Source organism: Hyla sarda, chromosome 1 (assembly GCF_029499605.1).
Source record: "Hyla sarda isolate aHylSar1 chromosome 1, aHylSar1.hap1, whole genome shotgun sequence".
Classification (NCBI taxonomy): Eukaryota; Metazoa; Chordata; class Amphibia; order Anura; family Hylidae; genus Hyla; species Hyla sarda.
In genome coordinates this window covers 210,239,819-210,263,441 of record NC_079189.1, presented here as the reverse complement: position 1 = coordinate 210,263,441, position 23,623 = coordinate 210,239,819, and the positions used below count along the sequence as shown (strand labels likewise).

The following is a 23,623-nucleotide window of genomic DNA, read 5'->3' as shown; positions in this document are numbered from 1 at the left end:
CAGCCACCTTGCTGTCTTCTGGGGAGAGTGACCAGACTACACTTGCTAGACTCTTAAATATCTATAGCTACCAAAACACTGGGATATATGTAATATTGAAATAAATAAAACATAACCTTTATTAAATATGTAATAAAAGATAGATAAGTTTCTTAAAGGAGTATTCCAGGCCAAAACTTTTTTTTATATATCAACTGGCTCCGGAAAGATAAACAGATTTGTAAATTACTTCTATTAAAAAATCTTAATCCTTCCAATAGTTATTAGCTTCTGAAGTTGAGTTGTTGTTTTCTGTCTAACTGCTCTCTGATGACTCACATCCCGGGAGCTGTGCAGTTCCTATGGGGATATTCTCCCATCATGCACAGCTCCGGGGATGTGACATCATCATTGAGCAGTTAGACAGAAAAATTCAGAAGCTAATAACTATTGGAAGGATTAAGATTTTTTTAATAGAAATAATTTACAAATCTGTTTAACTTTCCAGAGCCAGTTGATAGATAGAAAAAAAGGTTTTGCCTGGAATACCCCTTTAAATATCTGCCCTTCCTGCTGTTTATTGTTGATTAGGCACCCGATGAGCATCTCTGCTAGCTCACCTAGGATAAAGGACTGGGAAAAACACCCTTTCATTGCCCTCAATCCTGCCTCAATGCCACAATAGCTTTATATTTATTTTTTACATGATACCCTTGCTTTCTCATGCTTGTAAAAAATGCTGAATACCTGAAAAACCCCTTTAACGGTACGTTCACACATACACAGATTTGATGCACAGGATTTTCTGCTGCAGATTTCAATGTAAACTAAATGACTGAGCCCAGCTTCTAATCGACAGTTACAAATCCTGCAAATCAAATCTGCATAGGATCCTGTATGTGTGAACGTACCCTTATAAGGTTTATTAATTGATATTGCTTGGCAGTGTTTGCACGACATTCAATGCATATGGAAACCAATATACAATGTTTGATTTAATTTAATGGAATTTCAAAGCTTTGGTGTATTAGGCTTCACATTTGTGTTCAGAATGTTTATCATAAAAGAATCCTTAATCCTATAATGCATTTGTGACTGCTCTGTATAATGGATAATTGAATCTGTAGTCATAGCAGAAAATATTTCTGTCATTTATTTTCAATTATAGGTTGGCCTTTTGGAAATACAGTATGTAAAATGAATGGAATGGTTCAGGGAATTTCTGTTTCTGCCTCAGTCTTTACATTGGTGGCAATAGCTGTGGACAGGTGAGTTATGTTTTAAACAATATTTTCCTTGACGTTATAAAATGAGCTTGTGGTAAGTGTCATACTTATCACTATATTTATAGTTAAAGTTATCAAGGGCTAGTTAAATGCACAAAATACAGTTTTATAATATCATTTGGTTTTGCATTATAATAAGTTGAATATTGATCTATATTTACTTAGATTCTAAAGATTGTTGGTCAGTTAGAGAGGTTGGATGTTACGGAAGTGATGGATTACATTATGCCATCTTAGTGCAATAGTTGTTTTCAGAGCAAACATTAAGATACTGTATATCTGGGAAAGGAATATGTAAAGCAGCTCAATCACACGACATACACAAGTAGCATTCCCTAAACATCATCTTGGAGCTAAAAGCTAACATTTAGGGAATGCTACCTGTGAGAGTGGTGTGATTGAGCTGCTTAACATATTCATTTTCATAAGCTGCTTAATATATATATATATATATATATATATATATATATATATATATATATGTATATACAAAACTGCAGCGCAACTTAGACCAGTCCATATGAAAAATGGATCCCAGTGTCCCTGATCCGGTCACGATCCACTCAGACACTTAGATTAACAAACAGCAGCGCAGTACTCCAAAAATCAGATTATTCTAATGGAGAGTTGCAACGTTGGTGCTGAGACATGTGTTAAATAAATCATGCTTTGATTTTTACGTTACCTGGAGTGTACTGCTTATAGTGCATGGTCAGGAATGTTATGACCCCTTTTACAATAAATTATTTGCATTCATACCATTAAATGCCACTTTCATCTTTGAAAGCAGCATGTTAACAGTTAATAGCTGGCAGTTGAGATTGCTCTGTATCCATTCATAGAGGCTGCTGTATGCTGGAATGGAACAGGCCAAGATTCTGAGCCCACTCTATATACCCTTAAGGGCACATGTCATCATGGGTAATTACAGGGTTAAATCTTAGATGCAATTATACATATTTTCAAGTCAAAATAGGGGAGGGGGCATTTGCAAAAAAGGAATAGAAAGAACTCAAAAGTAAGGTTACATCTGTTTAGTATAAACGTTTTAATATTTATTATGTAACTTAATAGGGATTGCAATAGTAGCATGATTGGCATAAGAATTTATTACAATAGAGTGATTAATAGACAGGGATTAATAGTATGATAGATGAATATATAATACGTTTATACAGTGTTGAGTCATGCAATATTTAACATATCTTTTGTAGAGAAATGCCCATCTTCTGGTATTATTTCTAAACCTGTTAAGGATACAGGACATAAATTTATGTCCTTGACGTCTGGTAAGTAAAGCACCGGGGTGTAACTATGTGCCCTGGAGTGATCTTGAAGCGAGCACAGGAGCTGTGTTCACATCATAGCAGTAAGTGTTGGCTACTAGCCCTTCATTAGCCCATCATTAGTCATTTAGAAACCATGATCAGTGACGGCATCTTAACTATCAGATCTTACATCTCGGCTAGCTCAGATGGCTCATTGGATACCTGAAACGTGGTAATGGGGGTCCAGTGAGCTATAATGGCTGAATTACATTGACCTACAAAATAAATATAACAAGTCACTTTTACCATGAAGTGCACTGCGTTAAAGCAAAACACCCCAAAAGTTGTGAAATTGTTGTTTTTTTGTTTCGTAGTACATTTAATTGTATAATCAAAAGGTGGAACAATATAAAAAATAATGCCATTTAATGGTCCATTAAAAGTATATGGCCAAAACGGAGCAATATGTAACCATTTGATTAACTTGTCATTTTTATTTTGATATTTATATGTTGTCCCAATAGGGACTAGGTATTTTTTGGTTGTGAGCTTAAAGTAGTCATCCTGTTTGTATCATATTTTATTAAAGTGTTACTGTCATTTGGAAAAAAAAAAAAAACTTTTGACACTTTGTCCAGACATGTCAAAAGTTTAGATCGCACCAGGCCTCTCCTGAGACATGAATCATATACCAGTGAAGTATATGGCAGTGCCCTTTACTCCCTGGTCAGCAGCTCTATCCAGCTCATCCACCATATTAGAGTCTATGGGGAATGAGTCGAGTTTGAGTGATAGCCAGGAAGTAAGACGCACACTATTGCACACTTTACCCGGCTGTTACTAATGATCACAAAGGGTCTCAGGATTTAGATCCTTCACGATCAGAACTTTTTCAACATGTCTGGTAAACATGGCCAATGTGTTTCCAAACACTAACACTTTAACACCTTAGGTAGGTAGCTTTTAGCGTTCAGTGTCCAACATTTTTCAGTCAGTGAGTAGTTAAGAAGAAACACAATTTAGATGTTCTTTATGTTATCATACAGTTGCATACCTTGCTGTAGGACTAATGGTTTCTAGTGTCATAATCCTCACAGGATTAAAATGTTTACTGCGGTTTGAATCAATTAAAAGAAAATGCTAAACTGCATTAGAAAACCGAGGATTTAAAAGTTCATTTAGTTTTATATTTAGGAGATTAGACAGTTAATGCAAGTCTTAATGGAAAAAATACAGTAGTCATGTTATGAGAAGAACAACATACTGCACATTATAAAACAAGAAAACAACTCCAGATGTAAAGTAGAAAAGTGGTTAAAGGGCCTCTGTCATTTAAAAAAAAAAAAAAGGTTGACACGTAAGGCTAGGTTCACATTGACGTTGTCTTCCATCCCTGAATCGGCTTGGAACATTGCCGAGTCCCGACGGACCCCATTCACTGATGTTCTTTTCCTCTACTGAGAATGAACTTTTATACATCTGTATTGCCTGCAACATTGTTGAGCGCCGAGGCCTTGTTTAAGTGCGGAGGGTTGATCTGTTTCTATGTGTTGCTGCTCTATAGGGTTTAGTAAAACCTAAACTGTAGCGCTGTGCTAGGTGAACTGTATCTATTGTACTATATATTACAAGGATGTTTGTGTCTAAGCCATTCTAATTACATCTTCTCAAACCTCACCAAACCAAAATGCGATTACTTTGCACCATACTTTTTGACTCACCCTATATTATCAGAGAACTTTTCCTATTATAGTCACTGCTGCTTAGTTATTTCAGACATTGCATATTTGATATGGTGTATGGTCTATTTGACAAGTAAAGTTCTAGCAAATCATGTGCTCTAGTTTACATTCGCAGTGACATCGTTTTATTGTATTTAGCTTTAATTTTACTGTTTTAAAGGGGTATTCCAGGCAAACACTTTTTTATATATATCAACTGGCTCCGGAAAGTTAAACAGATTTGTAAATTACTTCTATTAAAAAATCTTAATCCTTCCAATAGTTATTAGCTTCTGAAGTTTTCTGTCTAACTGCCCAATGATGATGTCACGTCCCGAGACGTTAGTCATCAGAGAGCAGTTAGACAGAAAACAACAACTCAACTTCAGAAGCTATAACTATTGGAAGGATTAAGATTTTTTAATCAAAGTAATTTACAAATCTGTTTAACTTTCCGGAGCCAGTTGATATATAAAAAAAAGTTTTGGCCTGGAATACCCCTTTAAGCATTATCGCTTTCTATGGGCCAATACATTTCAGGATTTAAAATGATAGAATTCTACAGCAGCTTTGATGGTTTGCACATTGGTTTGTTATTCTGTAGCCAAATAAAGTTTTCTATTGTATGCTATGGACTTGCAAATCTGTTGAAGTAATTGTCTTAACAACACTCAGCATATTAAAGGAAATGTGCATCAAAATATTACTTAGTGTTTAAATGGGGTTTTAAGCTACAAATATTTTTCATTTTACATTTAACTATCTATATTTTACAATAATCCTGAAATCTTGCAGTTTCCATTCTAGCTACTAGGCCTAAAACTAGGCTTGCTGATGTCCCCTGCTTCTTTTATATTCTGCCCATGGCCCGCCCTCAGTTTCATTATTCAAATTCTTCACTCTCACATCACAAGGACATAAGAGCCGGCAGGGGGAGGTGAACGATCTGCATTGTGAGCAGAGCGCAGGTGCCACAGGCTCAATACACCCAATTTCAGTGGCATGTAGAGATGCGCTCACCTCCACCCCTCGGCTCGCACGTCCTGGTAACGTGAGAGTGAAGAATTAGAAAAGTCAAGCCGGGGGTGGGCCGCGAGAAGAAAATAGATGAGGTAGGGGAGCTCGGCCAACCGGCTCCCCCCTCCAATGCACGCTAGAGCGCATAAGGAATAAAATTATTTACAACCATAACTCTGGACATAACCATTAGATTTAAACAAGCGACCCCCTCATTTTACAGGTTTTTAACCACACTATAACTCAGTATACTGGGTTTAGTGGGGGTGAATTAGCTGTCATTTTCTCTTTAAACCATATTACAACTGATATAAGCCCTAGACTGCAATTATTCTAAAAATAAATAAAAAAAATTAAAAATTATAATAATAATTTAAGTCATCATTATATATTAATAAAAACAATAGGAGTAAAGGAGTACTGCAGTTAAAGACAAATTATCCTCTATCCGTTGGGACCCCCTGCGATCTATCGTACGGGGTCCCGGAACTGCCGCAGCTCTGCACGGCTAATGCTTGCTCACTAAGAGGACGACAGACAAGCCCCCTCCATTCAGCTCTATGAGAGAGGCGGAGATGCACAAACCCTGCATCTCCACCTCTTCCATAGAGATACATGGAAGGCAGTTCCAGGTCACTGTACAGGAGATTTCTGACGCCCTGCAATCAGACACTTTTCCCCTATCCTATATATCCCTAGGAGATAATTTGCATATTATTACCATGTATATTGATTCTATAAATTCCATAATTCCATCATTTTCCTTCTTTTGGGTATTGCAATTTTAGTGTAAAGGAGTGTAGAAGAGCAGGCAAGAGCAGCACAGATCTTAGTTAATCTGAGTTAAACTGCTCACTGTTAAAGAGTTGGTTCAGCCACAGAAAAAAATGGCTCAGGATGGCATAGGGTTAAGATTTCTAGGGGCGAAGTACCCTTTAAAGCAATTCCTCCTATGAATATTTTTTTTGTTTTTTTGTTTTTTTTGTTCTTGTTAGCTATTTGGCCAATTCTGCTTAACACCTTAACGACCAAGGACACAAATGTACGTCTTGGCGCGGAGGTACTTCGCGCACCAGGACGTACATTTACATCCTGTACATGACTGCGAGGATCAGAGCGATGCTAGCGTCATGCACTGCAGGTCCTGGCTGCTATCAGCAGCCGGGGACCCACCAGTAATGACGGACATCAGCGATCGTGCTGATGTCCGCAATTAACCCCTGTCCACCAATACAGATCACGGCATCTGCAGCAATGCGCATGTTTAAATGGATGATTGGATCGCCCGCTGCGCTTCTGCGGGGATCCGATCATCTAAAATGGCAGACGGTGGTCCCCTCACCTGCATCTGTTCTTCTCCTGGGGTCTTTTGCTCTGGTCTGAGATCGAGCAGACCAGAGCAGAAGATCACTGATAATACTGATCAGTGCTATGTCTTATGCATAGCACTGAACAGTATTAGCAATCAAATGATTGCTATAAATAGTCCCATATGGGGACAATTAAAGTGTAAAAAAAAAAGTAAATAAAATGTGAAAAATCCTCTCCCCCAATAAAAATGTAAATCGTCTCTTTTTCCCATTTTACCCCCAATAAGCCTAAAAAAATAAATGAATAAACATATTTGGTATCGCCGCATGTGTACATGTCCAAACTATAAAAATATACTGTTAATTATCCCATACTGTGAATGGCATAAATGGGGGGGGAAAAAAAAAAGCCAACATTTTATTTTTTTTGTCACATCATATTCCCAAAAAATGTAATAAAAAATTTATTAAAAGTTTTATATGTGCAAATGTGGTATCTATAAAATATCAAATCACAGCGCAAAAAATGAGCCCTCATTCCAACGCGTATATGGAAAAATTTAAAAGTTATAGGTCGTCAAAATATAGGGGGTAAATGTACTAATTTGGTTAAAAAGTTTGAGATTTTTTTAAAGCGGTACAATAATAGAAAAGTATGTAATCATGGGTATCATTTTATTCGCATTGACCCACAGAATAAAGAAAACATGTCATTTTTACCGTAAAGTGTACAGTATAAAAAAACTAAACCCTAAAAAATTTGCTAAATTGTTGTTTCCATTTAAATCTCCTCATCAAATAAATTTTCTTTGGGGTTCGCCGTACATTTAATTGTAAAATGAGAGGTGTCATTACAAAGTACAATTGGTCACGCAAAAAACAAGCCCTTATATGGGTCTGTTGAGGAAAAAAAGAGTTAAGGATTTTAGAAGATGAGGAGGAAAAAATGAAAACAAAAAAATTACATTGGCCTGGCCCTTAAAGAGTACCACTCCTTAACTTGATTAATGTTATAATCCTCCCAGTTCACTGCCCCCATCATGATTAACCGCCCTTTTTTTTTATTGCACTATTTTTTATTTTTTAGTTTTCTACCTTGATATTGCTCAGGTTCAAGTTTACAGACTGGGAAGGGGCATTACCCAGCAGGCGTGACATTATCTGAAGCCATACAGGGGAGAACTTTCTCACTTACTCTGCAACCAACAGCAAATGGCAGTTAAGTGTGAGAGGAGCTACTGGACACACACCTCAGCACTGCAGACTGCATTTTATGTGTTAGGACTTCTACCAAGCCAGCAGGAGTCCTAAGTCTGTGCAGGAGATGAGCGGGAAATGTGCTCTGGACTAGTAGGGAGACACCTAGTGGCAGCTTTTTAAACACAAATAAAACATAGAAAACTTTTTTTTTTTTAAAACAAAGTATATTAGAAAGTTTTTTTTATTTACCATAAGAGCAATAGCAAAAAATGTTTTAATGAGAGTGCCCAATTAAGGTCAACATTTTGTGTACATTTTTGGCAAACGTTATTATAGAATTAGTTCTGAATTGTGGGCTAGTAAAATATGAATTTAAAATTTCAATCTAATGTTACTATCCCAACTCAACTGCATGCTGGGTTGGTTGTACAGTTGCAAAGACAACCATAGGATGCACAGCATTTATAGATAGAATAGAACCTGCTGCCTCAGCAACTGTACCACACAGCATTCAGTTGTGTAACATTAGATTGACACTTAGTATTATTACTATTAGTTTTAGAAATAGTAGTAGTTTTAGTAGTTATAGTAGTAAGTAGCCAAAATAGTACAATGGGGATTTGATTTATAATAATATTATAGTTGTTGTAGCAGTAATGTGATGATTGTTAATATTCTTACTGTTTTAAGCTAATTGTGTTAGTCATGTCATGTACTAGATACTGTTTTACAGAATGCTTAATAGTTACAAAGTAATTTGTGAATTTGTAAATTAACTATATTTTAAAAAGGGGGTATTCTAGTTATAGCTTAATACGTTTATTCATTCCATAAAAAAAGTTTATTCAAATTTGTAATATGCTTTATGAATTTATCAAAATTTAAAAGATTTCCACTTGTCTTTGAATGTGGACTTTCATTGTTTGCATTAAAAGGATGTAAACCTGTGCTGGTCATGTGATGGATCCATATTTAAAGTACTTAGTAGGATATAGTACAGCTATGATTTACCTCTTCTAATAAGTCGGGCATCTGTGTGTTTATCACAGAACCTTGACAGACTTTTGACACTGACCTGACTTTTGACCTGTGTAAAGAAAAAGTTGCCCGGTTGCCCATAGCAACCAATCAGATTGACTCTTTCATTTTGCAGAGGCCTTGTTAAAAATGAAAGAAGTGAGCTGATTGGTTGCTATGAGATACTTAGCAACTTGATAAATCCCCCTTACCCTCCCCCTGCCCCCAGTCACAAGCAAGGAAACTGAAAACCATGAGAGAACAGAATCAAAAAATATATTTGTATTCTTATATTGTATACAATAAATTTGCCTTAAATCAGAAAACACCTGAAGATACAAATAATATCCTAATAAAGCTAAGCTAAAATTAGAATATTCATTTGGCCCACCTGTTTCTCCATCTGTTTCTGTGTATACTTTACACATCAGAACTTTTTATACATGTATATATTTTTTGTCATTGCAGATTCCGTTGCATTGTTTATCCTTTCAAGCAGAAGCTGACCACATCCACAGCTGTTGTTATCATCGCAGTCATCTGGGTGCTGGCGATTGCTATCATGTTTCCATCTGCAGTTATGTCTCATGCAGTAGAAGCTAGACAATTTCGAGTAATACTTGGCATTAACAATCAAACAGGACCCATATATTGGTGTCAAGAAAACTGGCCTAATCCACAGATGAGAAAAATCTACACAACAGTTCTGTTTTCTAACATTTACCTTGCTCCTCTCTCTCTCATCGTAATAATGTATGCCAGAATAGGTATTACTCTGTTTAAGAGTGAACTAAATATTGAAAATAAGAATCACCAACAGCAAAGGCATGCCATCTCCAGACGGAAGCAGAAAGTCATTAAAATGCTTATTATCATTGCTTTGCTTTTTATATTGTCTTGGCTGCCTTTGTGGACCCTGATGATGCTCTCTGACTATGCCAACTTGACAGAAAATCAGAAACGAATCATACATATTTATATCTATCCATTTGCACACTGGTTGGCTTTTTCTAATAGCAGTATCAATCCCATCATATATGGTTTCTTCAATGAGAACTTCAGACGTGGTTTCCAAGCAGCCTTCAAACTTCAGCTGTGCACAGAAGAAATAGAAAGGAGAACAATGTATTCACATAGGGCACAGGGAAACGCCATATTACCAACAACTTCCCAAAATCCCGGGCGACAAGAATCAGCATTCGAAAAGCAAAGCAGCGACGATAAGGAATCTGATAAAAGAAAACCATTGACAAGTGACCAAGACTTGATTATGGAAGACTTAGAAAAAATGTCTAATAACAATGGGATTCAGAAAGATATGTTGTGAGAAATGATAAGGAGCCTCTCCAGAATTGACGCATGAATTGCATTTGTAAAATGTCCATTTTTAATATGTATTTCTCAAATCCGGAATGTATGTACACGATGTACATTTTTTTGCTCACCAATAGACATGTTTTTTGTACGGCGCTTTGTACAACCATCACATTGAATGCCTCTATATGATGTGAGTTTTTATGCAATAACTCTTCTCAAGCTAATGTAAATACATCTGTCAGTATTTTTGTTAAAGTATGACATGCACTATATTATGTAAAATGTAACTGGGTATATTAAAATTTTATACAACTGAGTGTCACGATGCCGGCTGGCAGGTAGTGGATCCTCTGTGCCAGAGAGGGATTGGCGTGGACCGTGCTAGAGGATCGGTTCTAAGTCACTACTGGTTTTCACCAGAGCCCGCCGCAAAGCGGGATGGTCTTGCTGCGGCGGTAGTGACCAGGTCGTATCCCCTAGCAACGGCTCAACCTCTCTGGCTGCTGAAGATAGGCGCGGTACAAGGGAGTAGACAGAAGCAAGGTCGGACGTAGCAGAAGGTCGGGGCAGGCAGCAAGGATCGTAGTCAGGGGCAACGGCAGAAGGTCTGGAATCACAGGCAAGGAACACACAAGGAACGCTTTCACTGGCACTAGGGCAACAAGATCCGGCGAGGGAGTGAAGGGGAAGTGAGGTGATATAGGGAAGTGCACAGGTGTAAACACTAATTGGAACCACTGCACCAATCAGCGGTGCAGTGGCCCTTTAAATCGCAAAGACCCGGCGCGCGCGCGCCCTAGGGAGCGGGGCCGCGCGCGCCGGGACAGAACTGACGGGGAGCGAGTAAGGTACGGGAGCCGGGGTGCGCATCGCGAGCGGGCGCTACCCGCATCGCGAATCGCATCCCGGCCGGAGGTGGTAACGCAGCGCCCCGGGTCCGTGGAACCGACCGGGGCGCTGCAGTGAGGGAAGTGTAGCGAGCGCTCCGGGGAGGAGCGGGGACCCGGAGCGCTCGGCGTAACAGTACCCCCCCCCTTGGGTCTCCCCCTCTTCTTGGGGCCTGAGAACCTGAGGATCAGACTTTTGTCCAGGATATTGTCCTCAGGTTCCCAGGACCTCTCTTCTGGACCACAACCCTCCCAATCCACTAAAAAAAAAGTTCTTCCCCTGACCTTTTTAGAGGCCAAAATCTCTTTGACAGAGAAGATGTCCGAGGAGCCGGAAACAGGAGTGGGAGGAACAGATTTAGGAGAAAAACGGTTGAGGATGAGAGGTTTAAGAAGAGAGACGTGAAAGGCATTAGGGATACGAAGAGAAGGAGGAAGAAGAAGTTTGTAAGAGACAGGATTAATTTGACACAAAACTTTAAAAGGACCAAGATAGCGTGGTCCCAACTTATAGCTCGGGACACGGAAACGGACATATTTAGCGGAGAGCCATACCTTGTCTCCAGGGGAAAAAATGGGAGGAGCTCTTCTTTTCTTATCTGCGAATCTCTTCATGCGAGAAGAAGCCTGTAAGAGAGAATTTTGGGTCTCTTTCCATATGGTGGAAAGATCACGAGAAATTTCATCCACAGCGGGCAGACCAGAGGGCAAGGGGGTAGGGAGGGGGGGAAGAGGGTGACGGCCGTACACCACGAAAAACGGAGATTTGGAGGAAGATTCAGAGATTCTGAAATTATACGAGAATTCGGCCCAAGGTAGAAGATCTGCCCAGTCATCCTGGCGGGAGGAAACAAAATGTCGTAAATAGTCACCCAAGATCTGGTTAATTCTCTCTACTTGTCCATTGGATTGAGGATGGTATGCAGAAGAAAAATTTAATTTAATCTTGAGTTGTTTACAGAGAGCCCTCCAGAATTTAGACACAAATTGGACGCCTCTATCCGAGACGATCTGTGTAGGCAACCCGTGAAGACGAAAAATGTGTACAAAAAATTGTTTAGCCAACTGAGGCGCTGAAGGAAGACCAGGAAGAGGGATGAAATGTGCCATTTTGGAGAATCGATCAACGACCACCCAAATAACAGTGTTGCCATGGGATGGGGGTAAGTCAGTAATAAAATCCATACCAATCAGAGACCAAGGTTGTTCGGGGACAGGTAGAGGATGAAGAAAACCAGCGGGCTTCTGGCGAGGAGTCTTATCCCGGGCACAGATAGTGCAGGCTCGCACAAAGTCCACCACATCAGTCTCTAGAGTCGGCCACCAATAGAAGCGAGAGATGAGTTGCACAGATTTCTTGATGCCCGCATGACCTGCGAGATGGGAGGAGTGACCCCATTTGAGGATCCCAAGGCGTTGGCGTGGAGAAACAAAGGTCTTTCCTGGAGGAGTTTGCCTGATGGAGGCTGGAGAAGTGGAAATCAGGCAGTCAGGAGGAATGATGTGTTGAGGAGAGAGTTCAATTTCAGAGGCATCTGAGGAACGAGAGAGAGCATCGGCCCTAATGTTTTTATCAGCAGGCCGAAAGTGAATTTCAAAATTAAATCGGGCAAAGAACAGAGACCACCTGGCCTGACGAGGATTCAGCCGTTGGGCAGACTGGAGGTAGGAGAGGTTCTTGTGATCGGTGTAAATAATAACTGGAAATCTTGATCCCTCCAGCAGATGCCTCCATTCCTCAAGTGCTAATTTAATGGCTAGAAGCTCTCGATCCCCGATGGAGTAGTTCCTCTCCGCCGGAGAGAAGGTCCTGGAAAAAAAACCACAAGTAACAGCATGCCCGGAAGAGTTTTTTTGTAGAAGGACAGCTCCAGCTCCCACTGAGGAGGCATCAACCTCCAATAGGAAGGGTTTAGATGGGTCAGGTCTGGAGAGCACGGGAGCCGAAGAAAAGGCAGACTTGAGTCGTTTAAAGGCGTCTTCCGCTTGAGGAGGCCAAGACTTGGGATCGGCATTTTTTTTTGTTAAAGCCACAATAGGAGCCACAATGGTAGAAAAATGTGGAATAAATTGCCTGTAATAATTGGCGAACCCCAAAAAACGTTGGATGGCACGGAGTCCGGAGGGGCGTGGCCAATCTAAGACGGCAGAGAGTTTATCTGGGTCCATTTGTAGTCCCTGGCCAGAGACCAAGTATCCTAGAAAAGGAAGAGATTGGCATTCAAACAGACATTTCTCTATTTTGGCATAGAGTTGATTATCACGAAGTCTCTGAAGAACCATACGGACATGCTGGCGGTGTTCTTCAAGATTGGCAGAAAAAATCAGGATATCGTCCAGATATACAACAACACAGGAGTATAGTAGATCACGAAAAATTTCATTAACAAAGTCTTGGAAGACGGCAGGGGCGTTGCATAGACCAAAGGGCATGACCAGATACTCAAAGTGTCCATCTCTGGTGTTAAATGCCGTTTTCCATTCATCCCCCTCTCTGATGCGGATGAGATTATAAGCACCTCTTAAGTCCAGTTTGGTAAAAATATGGGCACCTTGGAGACGATCAAAGAGTTCAGAGATGAGGGGTAGGGGGTAGCGGTTCTTAACCGTGATTTTATTAAGACCGCGGTAGTCAATGCAAGGACGTAGAGAGCCATCTTTTTTGGACACAAAGAAAAATCCGGCTCCGGCAGGAGAGGAGGATTTACGGATAAAGCCCTTTTTTAAATTTTCTTGGACGTATTCAGACATGGCAAGAGTCTCTGGGACGGACAGAGGATAGATTCTGCCCCGGGGTGGAGTAGTGCCCGGGAGGAGGTCAATGGGACAATCATAAGGCCTGTGAGGAGGTAGAGTCTCAGCTTGTTTTTTGCAAAAAACGTCCGCAAAGTCCATATAGGCCTTAGGGAGACCGGTTACATGAGGAAGCACAGGGACACGGCAAGGTTTACTGGGAACCGGTTTTAAGCAGTCCTTGGAACAAGAGGGCCCCCAACTCTTGATCTCCCCAGTGGACCAATCCAGGATTGGGGAATGGAGTTGAAGCCAGGGAAGTCCAAGAAGGATTTCAGAAGTGCAATTGGGGAGGACCAACAGTTCAATCCTCTCGTGATGAGATCCGATGCACATTAGAAGGGGCTCCGTGCGGAAACGTATAGTACAGTCCAATCTTTCATTGTTTACACAATTGATGTAGAGGGGTCTGGCGAGACTGGTCACCGGGATGTTGAACCTGTTGACGAGAGAGGCTAAGATGAAATTTCCTGCAGATCCAGAGTCCAAGAAGGCCACAGCAGAGAAGGAGAAGGCAGAGGCAGACATCCGCACAGGCACAGTAAGACGTGGAGAAGCAGAGTAGACATCAAGGACTGTCTCACCTTTGTGCGGAGTCAGCGGACGTCTTTCCGGGCGGGGAGGACGGATAGGACAATCCTTCAGGAAGTGTTCGGTACTAGCACAGTACAGGCAGAGATTCTCCATGCGGCGTCGTGTCCTCTCTTGGGGTGTCAGGCGAGACCGGTCGACCTGCATAGCCTCCACGGCGGGAGGCACAGGAACAGATTGCAGGGGACCAGAGGAGAGAGGAGCCGGGGAGAAGAAACGCCTCGTGCGAACAGAGTCCATATCCTGGCGGAGCTCCTGACGCCGTTCGGAAAAACGCATGTCAATGCGAGTGGCAAGATGGATGAGTTCATGTAGGTTAGCAGGGATTTCTCGTGCGGCCAGAACATCTTTAATGTTGCTGGATAGGCCTTTTTTAAAGGTCGCGCAGAGTGCCTCATTATTCCAGGATAATTCTGAAGCAAGGGTACGGAACTGTACGGCATACTCGCCAACGGAAGAATTACCCTGGACCAGGTTCAACAGGGCAGTCTCAGCAGAAGAGGCTCGGGCAGGTTCCTCAAAGACACTTCGAATTTCCGAGAAGAAGGAGTGTACAGAGGCAGTGACGGGGTCATTGCGGTCCCAGAGCGGTGTGGCCCAAGCCAGGGCTTTTCCAGACAGCAGGCTGACTACGAAAGCCACCTTAGACCTTTCAGTGGGGAACTGGTCCGACATCATCTCCAAGTGTAATGAACATTGGGAAAGAAAGCCACGGCAAAACTTAGAGTCCCCATCAAATTTATCCGGCAAGGATAGTCGTATTCCAGAAGCGGCCACTCGCTGCGGAGGAGGTACAGGAGCTGGCGGAGGAGATGATTGCTGGAGCTGTGGTAGTAACTGTTGTAGCATAACAGTCAGTTGAGACAGCTGTTGGCCTTGTTGCGCAATCTGTTGTGACTGCTGGGCGACCACCGTGGTGAGGTCAGCGACAACTGGCAGAGGAACTTCAGCGGGATCCATGGCCGGATCTACTGTCACGATGCCGGCTGGCAGGTAGTGGATCCTCTGTGCCAGAGAGGGATTGGCGTGGACCGTGCTAGAGGATCGGTTCTAAGTCACTACTGGTTTTCACCAGAGCCCGCCGCAAAGCGGGATGGTCTTGCTGCGGCGGTAGTGACCAGGTCGTATCCCCTAGCAACGGCTCAACCTCTCTGGCTGCTGAAGATAGGCGCGGTACAAGGGAGTAGACAGAAGCAAGGTCGGACGTAGCAGAAGGTCGGGGCAGGCAGCAAGGATCGTAGTCAGGGGCAACGGCAGAAGGTCTGGAATCACAGGCAAGGAACACACAAGGAACGCTTTCACTGGCACTAGGGCAACAAGATCCGGCGAGGGAGTGAAGGGGAAGTGAGGTGATATAGGGAAGTGCACAGGTGTAAACACTAATTGGAACCACTGCACCAATCAGCGGTGCAGTGGCCCTTTAAATCGCAAAGACCCGGCGCGCGCGCGCCCTAGGGAGCGGGGCCGCGCGCGCCGGGACAGAACTGACGGGGAGCGAGTAAGGTACGGGAGCCGGGGTGCGCATCGCGAGCGGGCGCTACCCGCATCGCGAATCGCATCCCGGCCGGAGGTGGTAACGCAGCGCCCCGGGTCCGTGGAACCGACCGGGGCGCTGCAGTGAGGGAAGTGTAGCGAGCGCTCCGGGGAGGAGCGGGGACCCGGAGCGCTCGGCGTAACACTGAGCATTTTCAAAATCTTCACTGACATGTTTCAGTTCAAGCTTATTTGTAAATCTTCATAGGACTATATCAAACCACAAAACTCAGTAAAAACTTATGCAACAGAAGTATAGGGATATATACAATCCCATTAAATTTGTAAAAGTAAAGACTATAAAAGTGAGCTACACAATAGAGGAGATGGTAGATGGTACCCCTGTGTAATGTCCTGCCTAATAGTGTCCCTGATGTTGTTGCAAGCCAGACACTGAAGTCGTGAAGAGTCAAAAACATCTTTAGGCTTGTTTCACACTCCGAAATTACTCAGTTTTAAAGATCAGTACGAAGTTCTGTCTGAAAATCAGCTGAAAACGGCAGTTACAAAATCCTATACGTTAGAAAATCCCATTATAGTCTATGGGATTTTTCTAATAGCCGTTTTAACCCGTTATAGCCCGTTATTAATAATGGCTGTTATTTTGTGACGCAAGATAGTAACGAGAGAAATAATGCATGCTTTATTATTATTATTATTATTATTATTATTATTATTATTATTATTAAGTCAATTATTTAGTTTGGTTCCGTAAAATTGTCTAAAAATTGTTTCTGGTCATATTTTTTGTTCCAGCTTTAAAATGTAGATAAGTCGTGAAGAAAGATGCGGAGGCACTCGGGTATGCTGCAGTGAGTTTATTCAGGTATAGGTCATACAACTGCCTCGTCAATGACCAGGCAGTTGTATGACCTATACCTGAATAAACTCACCGCAGCATACCCGAGTGCCTCCGCATCTTTCTTCACGAGTTGGCTCTGTATTTTCTGGATGAGCACCAGGGGCAAGCGGAGGATCCATGAGTAGCGTGGGTGATTGCTCCATAACTACAGAGACTGTTTGCGTCCCAGCGGCAGTGCCAACATTTACTGTTTCTTCCTTATTGGAGAAATGTATATAAGGTCTTTTTATGGACACACAATGCTTAAGTCATATCTCCAACTTGGAAATTACAGAGAATGTGTTTATTGGTGCCTCAATACCACTCCGATAATAAAGGCAATCACAGTAGTATAGTCATTCATGCTTGAAGAGTCTACTTGGTTTCTGTGCCCTTATTGAATGGAACTTTCTGCCAGAGGAGGTGGTTATGGTGAACTCTGTAAAAGAGTTCAAAAGGGGTTTGGATGCATTTTTGGAGAGTAACATTGCTGGCTATGGATACCAGAATTATAGGGACAGAACATTGATCCAGGGATTTATTCTGACTGCCATATTTGGAGTTGGAAAGGAATTTTTACCTCTAGTATGAGTTTTTTTTTTGCCTTCCTCTGAATCAACTCAGTAGAGACTAATTAGGGTTATAGGTTGAACTTGATGGACTCTGGTCTTTTTTCAACCTTATGAGCTATGTTACTATGTTACTATTGGAATACATGTCTTTTCTAACATGTTATAAAATGTCAAATGGGTATTCCAGCTTTATACATCTTATCCCCTATCCAAAGGATAGGGAATAAGATGCTTGATTGCAGGGGTCCCGCTGCTGGGGACCCCCATGATCTCTATGCAGCCCCTGGCATTCTGTGCCGGGTGCTGCCTCTGAGACATGGATGTGCTGTCATGCCATGCCCCCTCCATTCATGTCTGTGGGAGGGGGCGTGTGTATACAGCCAGAAAACCCCTTTAATATAGTGAAGACATTCCCGAACACCACCTCTTTGAGAAGACAATCCCTATCAGCACCAGATTTTTCTTATTTTTTCCTTATCTTTTTGTTCTTAAGGAGGACACCCCCCCCCACCAGTTGCTACTACAATTTTGAAAGGCATTCTTAAAGAGAGTTTGTACTTTTTTGTTGCATCACAACTTGTTTTTGTTCTCTTTTTTTTTTTTTTTATAATACAGGAGAAATAAGTGTATATGTGGTAATAAGTCTGTGTACTTTATTTTATCAAAATGTGTCACTCATCTACCACACAGAGGTGTCCTCACTTCAGATGGGACCCTAACACGTTCATTTTACTTGCCTCTGCTGGGCATGTAGCCTCTGGTGGATGGGGGGACACGTTTTGATCAAAACCAGCACAGAGTCAAAAAATTTTTGACCAAGAGCAATTTTCTTTTAGTATACTTTGTGTTTGCCCCAGCAGTGTGCACCCACATATGAGGTAGTTGTGCTAGTTACTTTCTCTGTCTATATATATATATATATATATATATATATATATATATATATAGATGTTAGCTGAGTAACCGGCATTGCCCGTTTATTTCTACCTAATCCTTGTAGGGTAGGGGAAGCAACACAGGAGAGAGAAAGCTTTTGTCCTCATCCCATTTTCATGGCGCTGAGTTGTAATGAAGATATTATAAGCCAAAAATAGAAGAGGCGGGGCTTTATGGGAGACGCAGAACGGAGCTTGTGGTGTAAGGTATTGGAAGTCCCATATACTTGCAAGGGCCATGAAACAAAAAAACCCTCCTTCACTTAAGGGGGTAGGTACCCATGACAACATACCCATGATACCCATGACAACATACTTTTCTATACTATATAAAAAAAAAAATCAAACTTTTTAACCAAATTAGTATGCTTAAAATCACTTTTGTCAACCTATAACTTTCTCATTTTTCCATATATGTGACTGAATCAGGGCAAATTTTTTGCACTGTGATATGTACTTTTGCATATATGAAACTTTTCAATAAGCAGCAATTTTTGACTTTATTTTTTTTTACATTTATGCCGTTCACCGTACGGAATCATTAACATTATATTTTGATAGTTTGGACATTTACGCATGCAGTGATACCAAATATGCCGGTGCATAGGCATAGCACTGATCAGTGTTATCGGCAATCTTCTGCTCTGGTCTGCTCGACCTCAGACCATAGAAAAAGACCCCAGGAGATGGACGGAGGCAGGTGAGGGGACCTCCATCCGCTAAGATGATTGGATTACCGCGGCAGCGCTGCTGGGGGTTCCGATGATCCATTTCAACATGCACATTGCTGCAAATGCCGTGATCTGTATGGATCACGGAATCTGAGGGGTTAATCGCGGACATCAGTGTGATCGCTGTTGTCCACCACCATCACTGATAGCAGCTGGGACCTCCCGTGCATGATGGACCAGTGCTCGCGTCATGTACATGATGTAAATGTACATCTTGGTGTGTTAAGTAAGGCCGCAACATGACATACATTTATGTCATGTGTAATTAAGGGGTTAAACAAAAATCCTCGCAAATGGGAGTGGGTAAGGGTTAATTTACCCATCCTATGTTTGCAGTTAATCTAAAATAAAGGAGAGACAGCGCTCCATTGTATAATATCCTTTGAGACCCATGTAGGTTAGTAAAGACAACGCTTACCCAATTAAGTTACACTCCACCAAGTGTAATGATGAAAACAGCATGAGAGTATAAGTGCCTGCAGCCGCTCCACGTCTGATCCAAACAATAAATGATATGTACAGTCCTCCAAAACAGTGACGAGAGTGAAAGCACGCTGGACACACAACCTGTTCATACCATTTTATGTTTGCAGTTGACATATTAGTAACATGTGTACCAGGTTTCATATTAATATCTTTAGCTGTTTGGGAGTGATGCTGGAACATACACACATACATACATACATACATAGAGTTATATATTTATATATATATATATATATATATATATATATATATATATATATATATTACTTCTTTAATTTAAGAAATGAAATAAGTAATATTTAAATAGTGCTAAAATTTCAAGACAGGGCCAAACATATATAACAATGTTATTTCCCACATTGCCGATGTATGTACATAGCTTTGCTTTATTATTCACTTTTTGAACAAATATTATAATCAAACTGCTGTCCTCTCATGGGATAAGTAGTGTCTAGAGAGCTACTGTACTTCTGTTACTGTTCATTAGCATTCATACTGAAGTTGGTTCCAATGAAATTAAAAGCAGTCAAGGATGTTGCTTTGACAGCGTTGCTATCTGCAAACATACTAATTATTTATTTACTAATTAATATACAAATGTTCACCGAATAAGGTCAAATATCATTAGACAAATATCTTCTATTCACTCAAGCCAATGATGATGATGGTTTTAAAGCATACAATAATAGCAAAATCCATACAGTAATCAACACCTAAACATAAAACCTAGTAAGGGAAATTTACCAATGCTTTCATCAGAAAACTGTGTTAAAAAAAAAAGTTGCTAATTTATGCGCAATGCTCTAAATGTGTATGCAAAACAATAAAAAGGTCACAAATGTTTGTGTAATTTAACCTGTTAAGGACCAAGGGTGTAAACTTACGCCCCTAGTCCCGCTCCTGTGATATAACGCGGGGTTACACGAAAACCCCGCATCATATCGCGGCGGGCCCGGCATCATAGTGAAGCCGGGACCCGCCTCTAATAGCACGCGGCACTGATCGCGGTGCCGCACGCTATTAACCCTTTAGCTGCGTGCTCAAAGCTGAGCCGCGCGGCTAAAAGCGAAAGTAAAAGTGCCCAGCTAGCTCAGGGAGCTGTTCGGGACCGTGGCATCCCGAACAGCTGTAGCACAGGAGGAGGTCTTCTTACCTTCTCCTGTGCTGTCCGATTGCCGAATGAATGCTTCAAGCCTGAGATCCAGGCTTGAGCATTCAATCGCCGAAAACACTGATTGATCCATTCCTATGGAGATGGGTCAATTAGTGTAAAATATCAGTTAATGCAATGTTATAGCCCCTCATGGGAGCTATAATATTGCATAAGAAAAGTGTAAAAAAATCATTAACCCTTTCAATGATCCCTTCCCCTTATAAAAGTTTGAATCACCTGGCATTTCCAAGAATAAAAAAAAAACTGTGTAAATAAAAATAAACATATGTGGTATCGCCGCATGCGGAAATGTCGGAATTATAAAAATATACCGCTTTTTAAACTGCACGTTCAATGGCGTACGCGCAAAAAAATTCCAAAGTCCAAAATAGCGTATTTTTGGTCACTTTTGATATCATGAAAAGATGAATAAAAAGCGATCAAAAAGTCTGAAATCATACCGACAAAAACTTCAGATCACGGCGCAAAAAATAAGCCCTCATAGACCCCTGAACATAGAAAAATAAAAAGTTATAGGGCTCAGAAAATGACAATTTTAAACGTATAAATTTTCATGCATGTATTTATGATTTTTTTTCAGTAGTAAAACAAAATCAAACCTATACAAGTAGGGTATCATTTTAATCATATGGAACTAGAGAATAAAGAAAAGGTGTCATTTGTAATGAAAAATGTACTACGTAGAAACGGAAGCCCCAAAAGTTACAAAATGGCATTTTTTATTCAATTTTGTCGCACAATGATTTTTTTTTCCATTTCACCGTAGATTTTTGGGTAAAATGACTAATGTCACTACAAAGTAGAATTAGTGGTGCAAAAAATACGCCATAATACAGATTTTAGGTGCAAAATTGAAAGAGTTATGATTTTTTAAAAGTAAGGAGGAAAAAACAAAAGTGTAAAAAACTAAAAACGCCTGGTCTTTAAGGGGTTAATTATTGCTCATATCTTTGTCACAAATGTTTACCAACACTATACCTAAACCAGTCATGTATTCCCCCAATTTGTTTGATTATTGATTATATTATTGATTATCATTTGAGAGAGCTAAATATACATGAACAGTTTTCAAACATAGATCTATGTATGCAGGTGGACAGTAATAGGGAGATTTATTATAAGAAGAATGTAGGAAACACAAAAAGCCTCAATAACTTCATAGACAGTTGAAAAAAGATTGTATTTGTTAGACATAGTAAAAACAGAAATGTTGGAGCTCAACTGCATTTTAGGTCTTCATAAATGTACTATACTTGTTAATGTTTGCTATGTAGGAGGGCTTTCCCTGGGATAAGCCAATCACATGTCTCCAATTGCTGTTGCCCCTCCTGTACTGCATCTAAGCATGGCACTCTGACAGCAACACTCTGCAGCTGCATGACCTCCTACCCCTTTTTGGCCTTCACCATAAAAAAGATTTGGTTCAATGACTAAGGAGGCTTCTTAACATTTGCAGATAAGGAAATGAGAACTATGAATTGCTGGAAGTTAGGAAGGTTAAAGAAAATGTCCAGCAAAACAAAATTTATAGGGGTTGGGGATACGTGTCTGATCTTGGGGGGTTCGACCACTGGGACCCCTGAAATCTCCCGTATGAGGCCCTGGCTCGGCCCTGGCTCTGCTCCAGGAAATGGTGTTTCACACCCAGCATATCAGCTCGTCGAAGCACGCCCCCTCCATTCATCTCTATGGGAGAGGTGGAGACACAGTGCCTCTCCCATAGAGATGAATGGAGGGGGCATGTTTCAACCAGCTGATGTGCTGGGTACAAAACACACATTAACACAGCAGTGTTGGGGCACCGTACAAAAGATTGCGGGGGGTCCCTGCGGTCAGACCATTATCCCCTATCCTGCTAATAGGGTTTACATTTTGTTTCGCTGGACATCTTATTTAACCCCTTAAGGACCGGAGGTTTTTCCGTTTTTGCATTTTCGTTTTTTGCTCCTTGCCTTTAAAAAATCATAACTCTTTCAAATTTACACCTAAAAATCCATATGATGGCTTATTTTTTGCGCCACCAATTCTACTTTGTAATGACGTCAGTCATTTTGCCCAAAAATCTATGGTGAAGCGGGAAAAAAAATCATTGTGCGACAAAATTGAAAAAAAAAACGCTGTTTTGTAACTTTTGGGGGCTTCCGTTTCTACGTAGTACATTTTTCGGTAAAAATGACACCTGATATGTATTCTGTAGGTCCATACGATTAAAATGATACCCTACTTATATAGGTTTGATTTTGTCGGACTTCTGGAAAAAATCATAACTACATGCAGGAAAATTAATACGTTTAAAATTGTCATCTTCTGACCCCTATAACTTTTTTATTTTTCCGTGTATCGGGCGGTATGAGGGCTCATTTTTTGCGCCGTGATCTGAAGTTTTTAACGGTACCATTTTTGCATTGATAGGACTTATTGATCACTTTTTATTCATTTATAAATGATATAAAAAGTGACCAAAAATGCACTATTTTGGACTTTGGAATTTTTTTGCGCGCACGCCATTGACCGAGCGGTTTAATTAATGATATATTTTTATAATTCGGACATTTCCGCACGCGGTGATACCACATATGTTTATTTTTATTTTTATTTACACTGTGTTTTTTTTTTTTATTGGAAAAGGGGGGTGATTCAAACTTTTAATAGGGGAGGAGTTAAATGATCTTTATTCACTTTTTTTTTTCACTTTTTTTTTGCAGTGTTATAGGTCCCATAGGGACCTATAACACTGCACACACTGATCTTCTATGTTGATCACTGGTTTCTCATAAGAAACCAGTGATCAACGATTCTGCCGGATGACTGCTCATGCCTGGATCTCAGGCACTGAGCAGTCATTCGGCGATCGGACAGCGAGGAGGCAGGAAGGGGCCCTCCCGCTGTCCTGTCAGCTGTTCGGGATGCCGCGATTTCACCGCGGCTATCCCGAACAGCCCACTGAGCTAGCCGGGATGCTTTC

General features: G+C 41.0%; 1 protein-coding gene across 2 annotated transcripts in view; it reads left to right on the top strand.

The window, feature by feature from the left end:
• Window positions 1-10,425, top strand: part of NPFFR2 (neuropeptide FF receptor 2) — a 161,235-nt gene extending 150,810 nt beyond the window's left edge. For both annotated transcript variants that reach the window (XM_056568046.1, XM_056568043.1), the window contains 2 exons: window positions 1,148-1,247; window positions 9,267-10,425. In XM_056568046.1, coding sequence (XP_056424021.1) covers window positions 1,148-1,247; window positions 9,267-10,125 — 959 coding nt within the window. In that variant the 3' untranslated portion in view covers window positions 10,126-10,425. The remainder of the gene's footprint in view (window positions 1-1,147; window positions 1,248-9,266) is intronic.
• The last annotated feature ends 13,198 nt before the right edge of the window (window positions 10,426-23,623 follow it).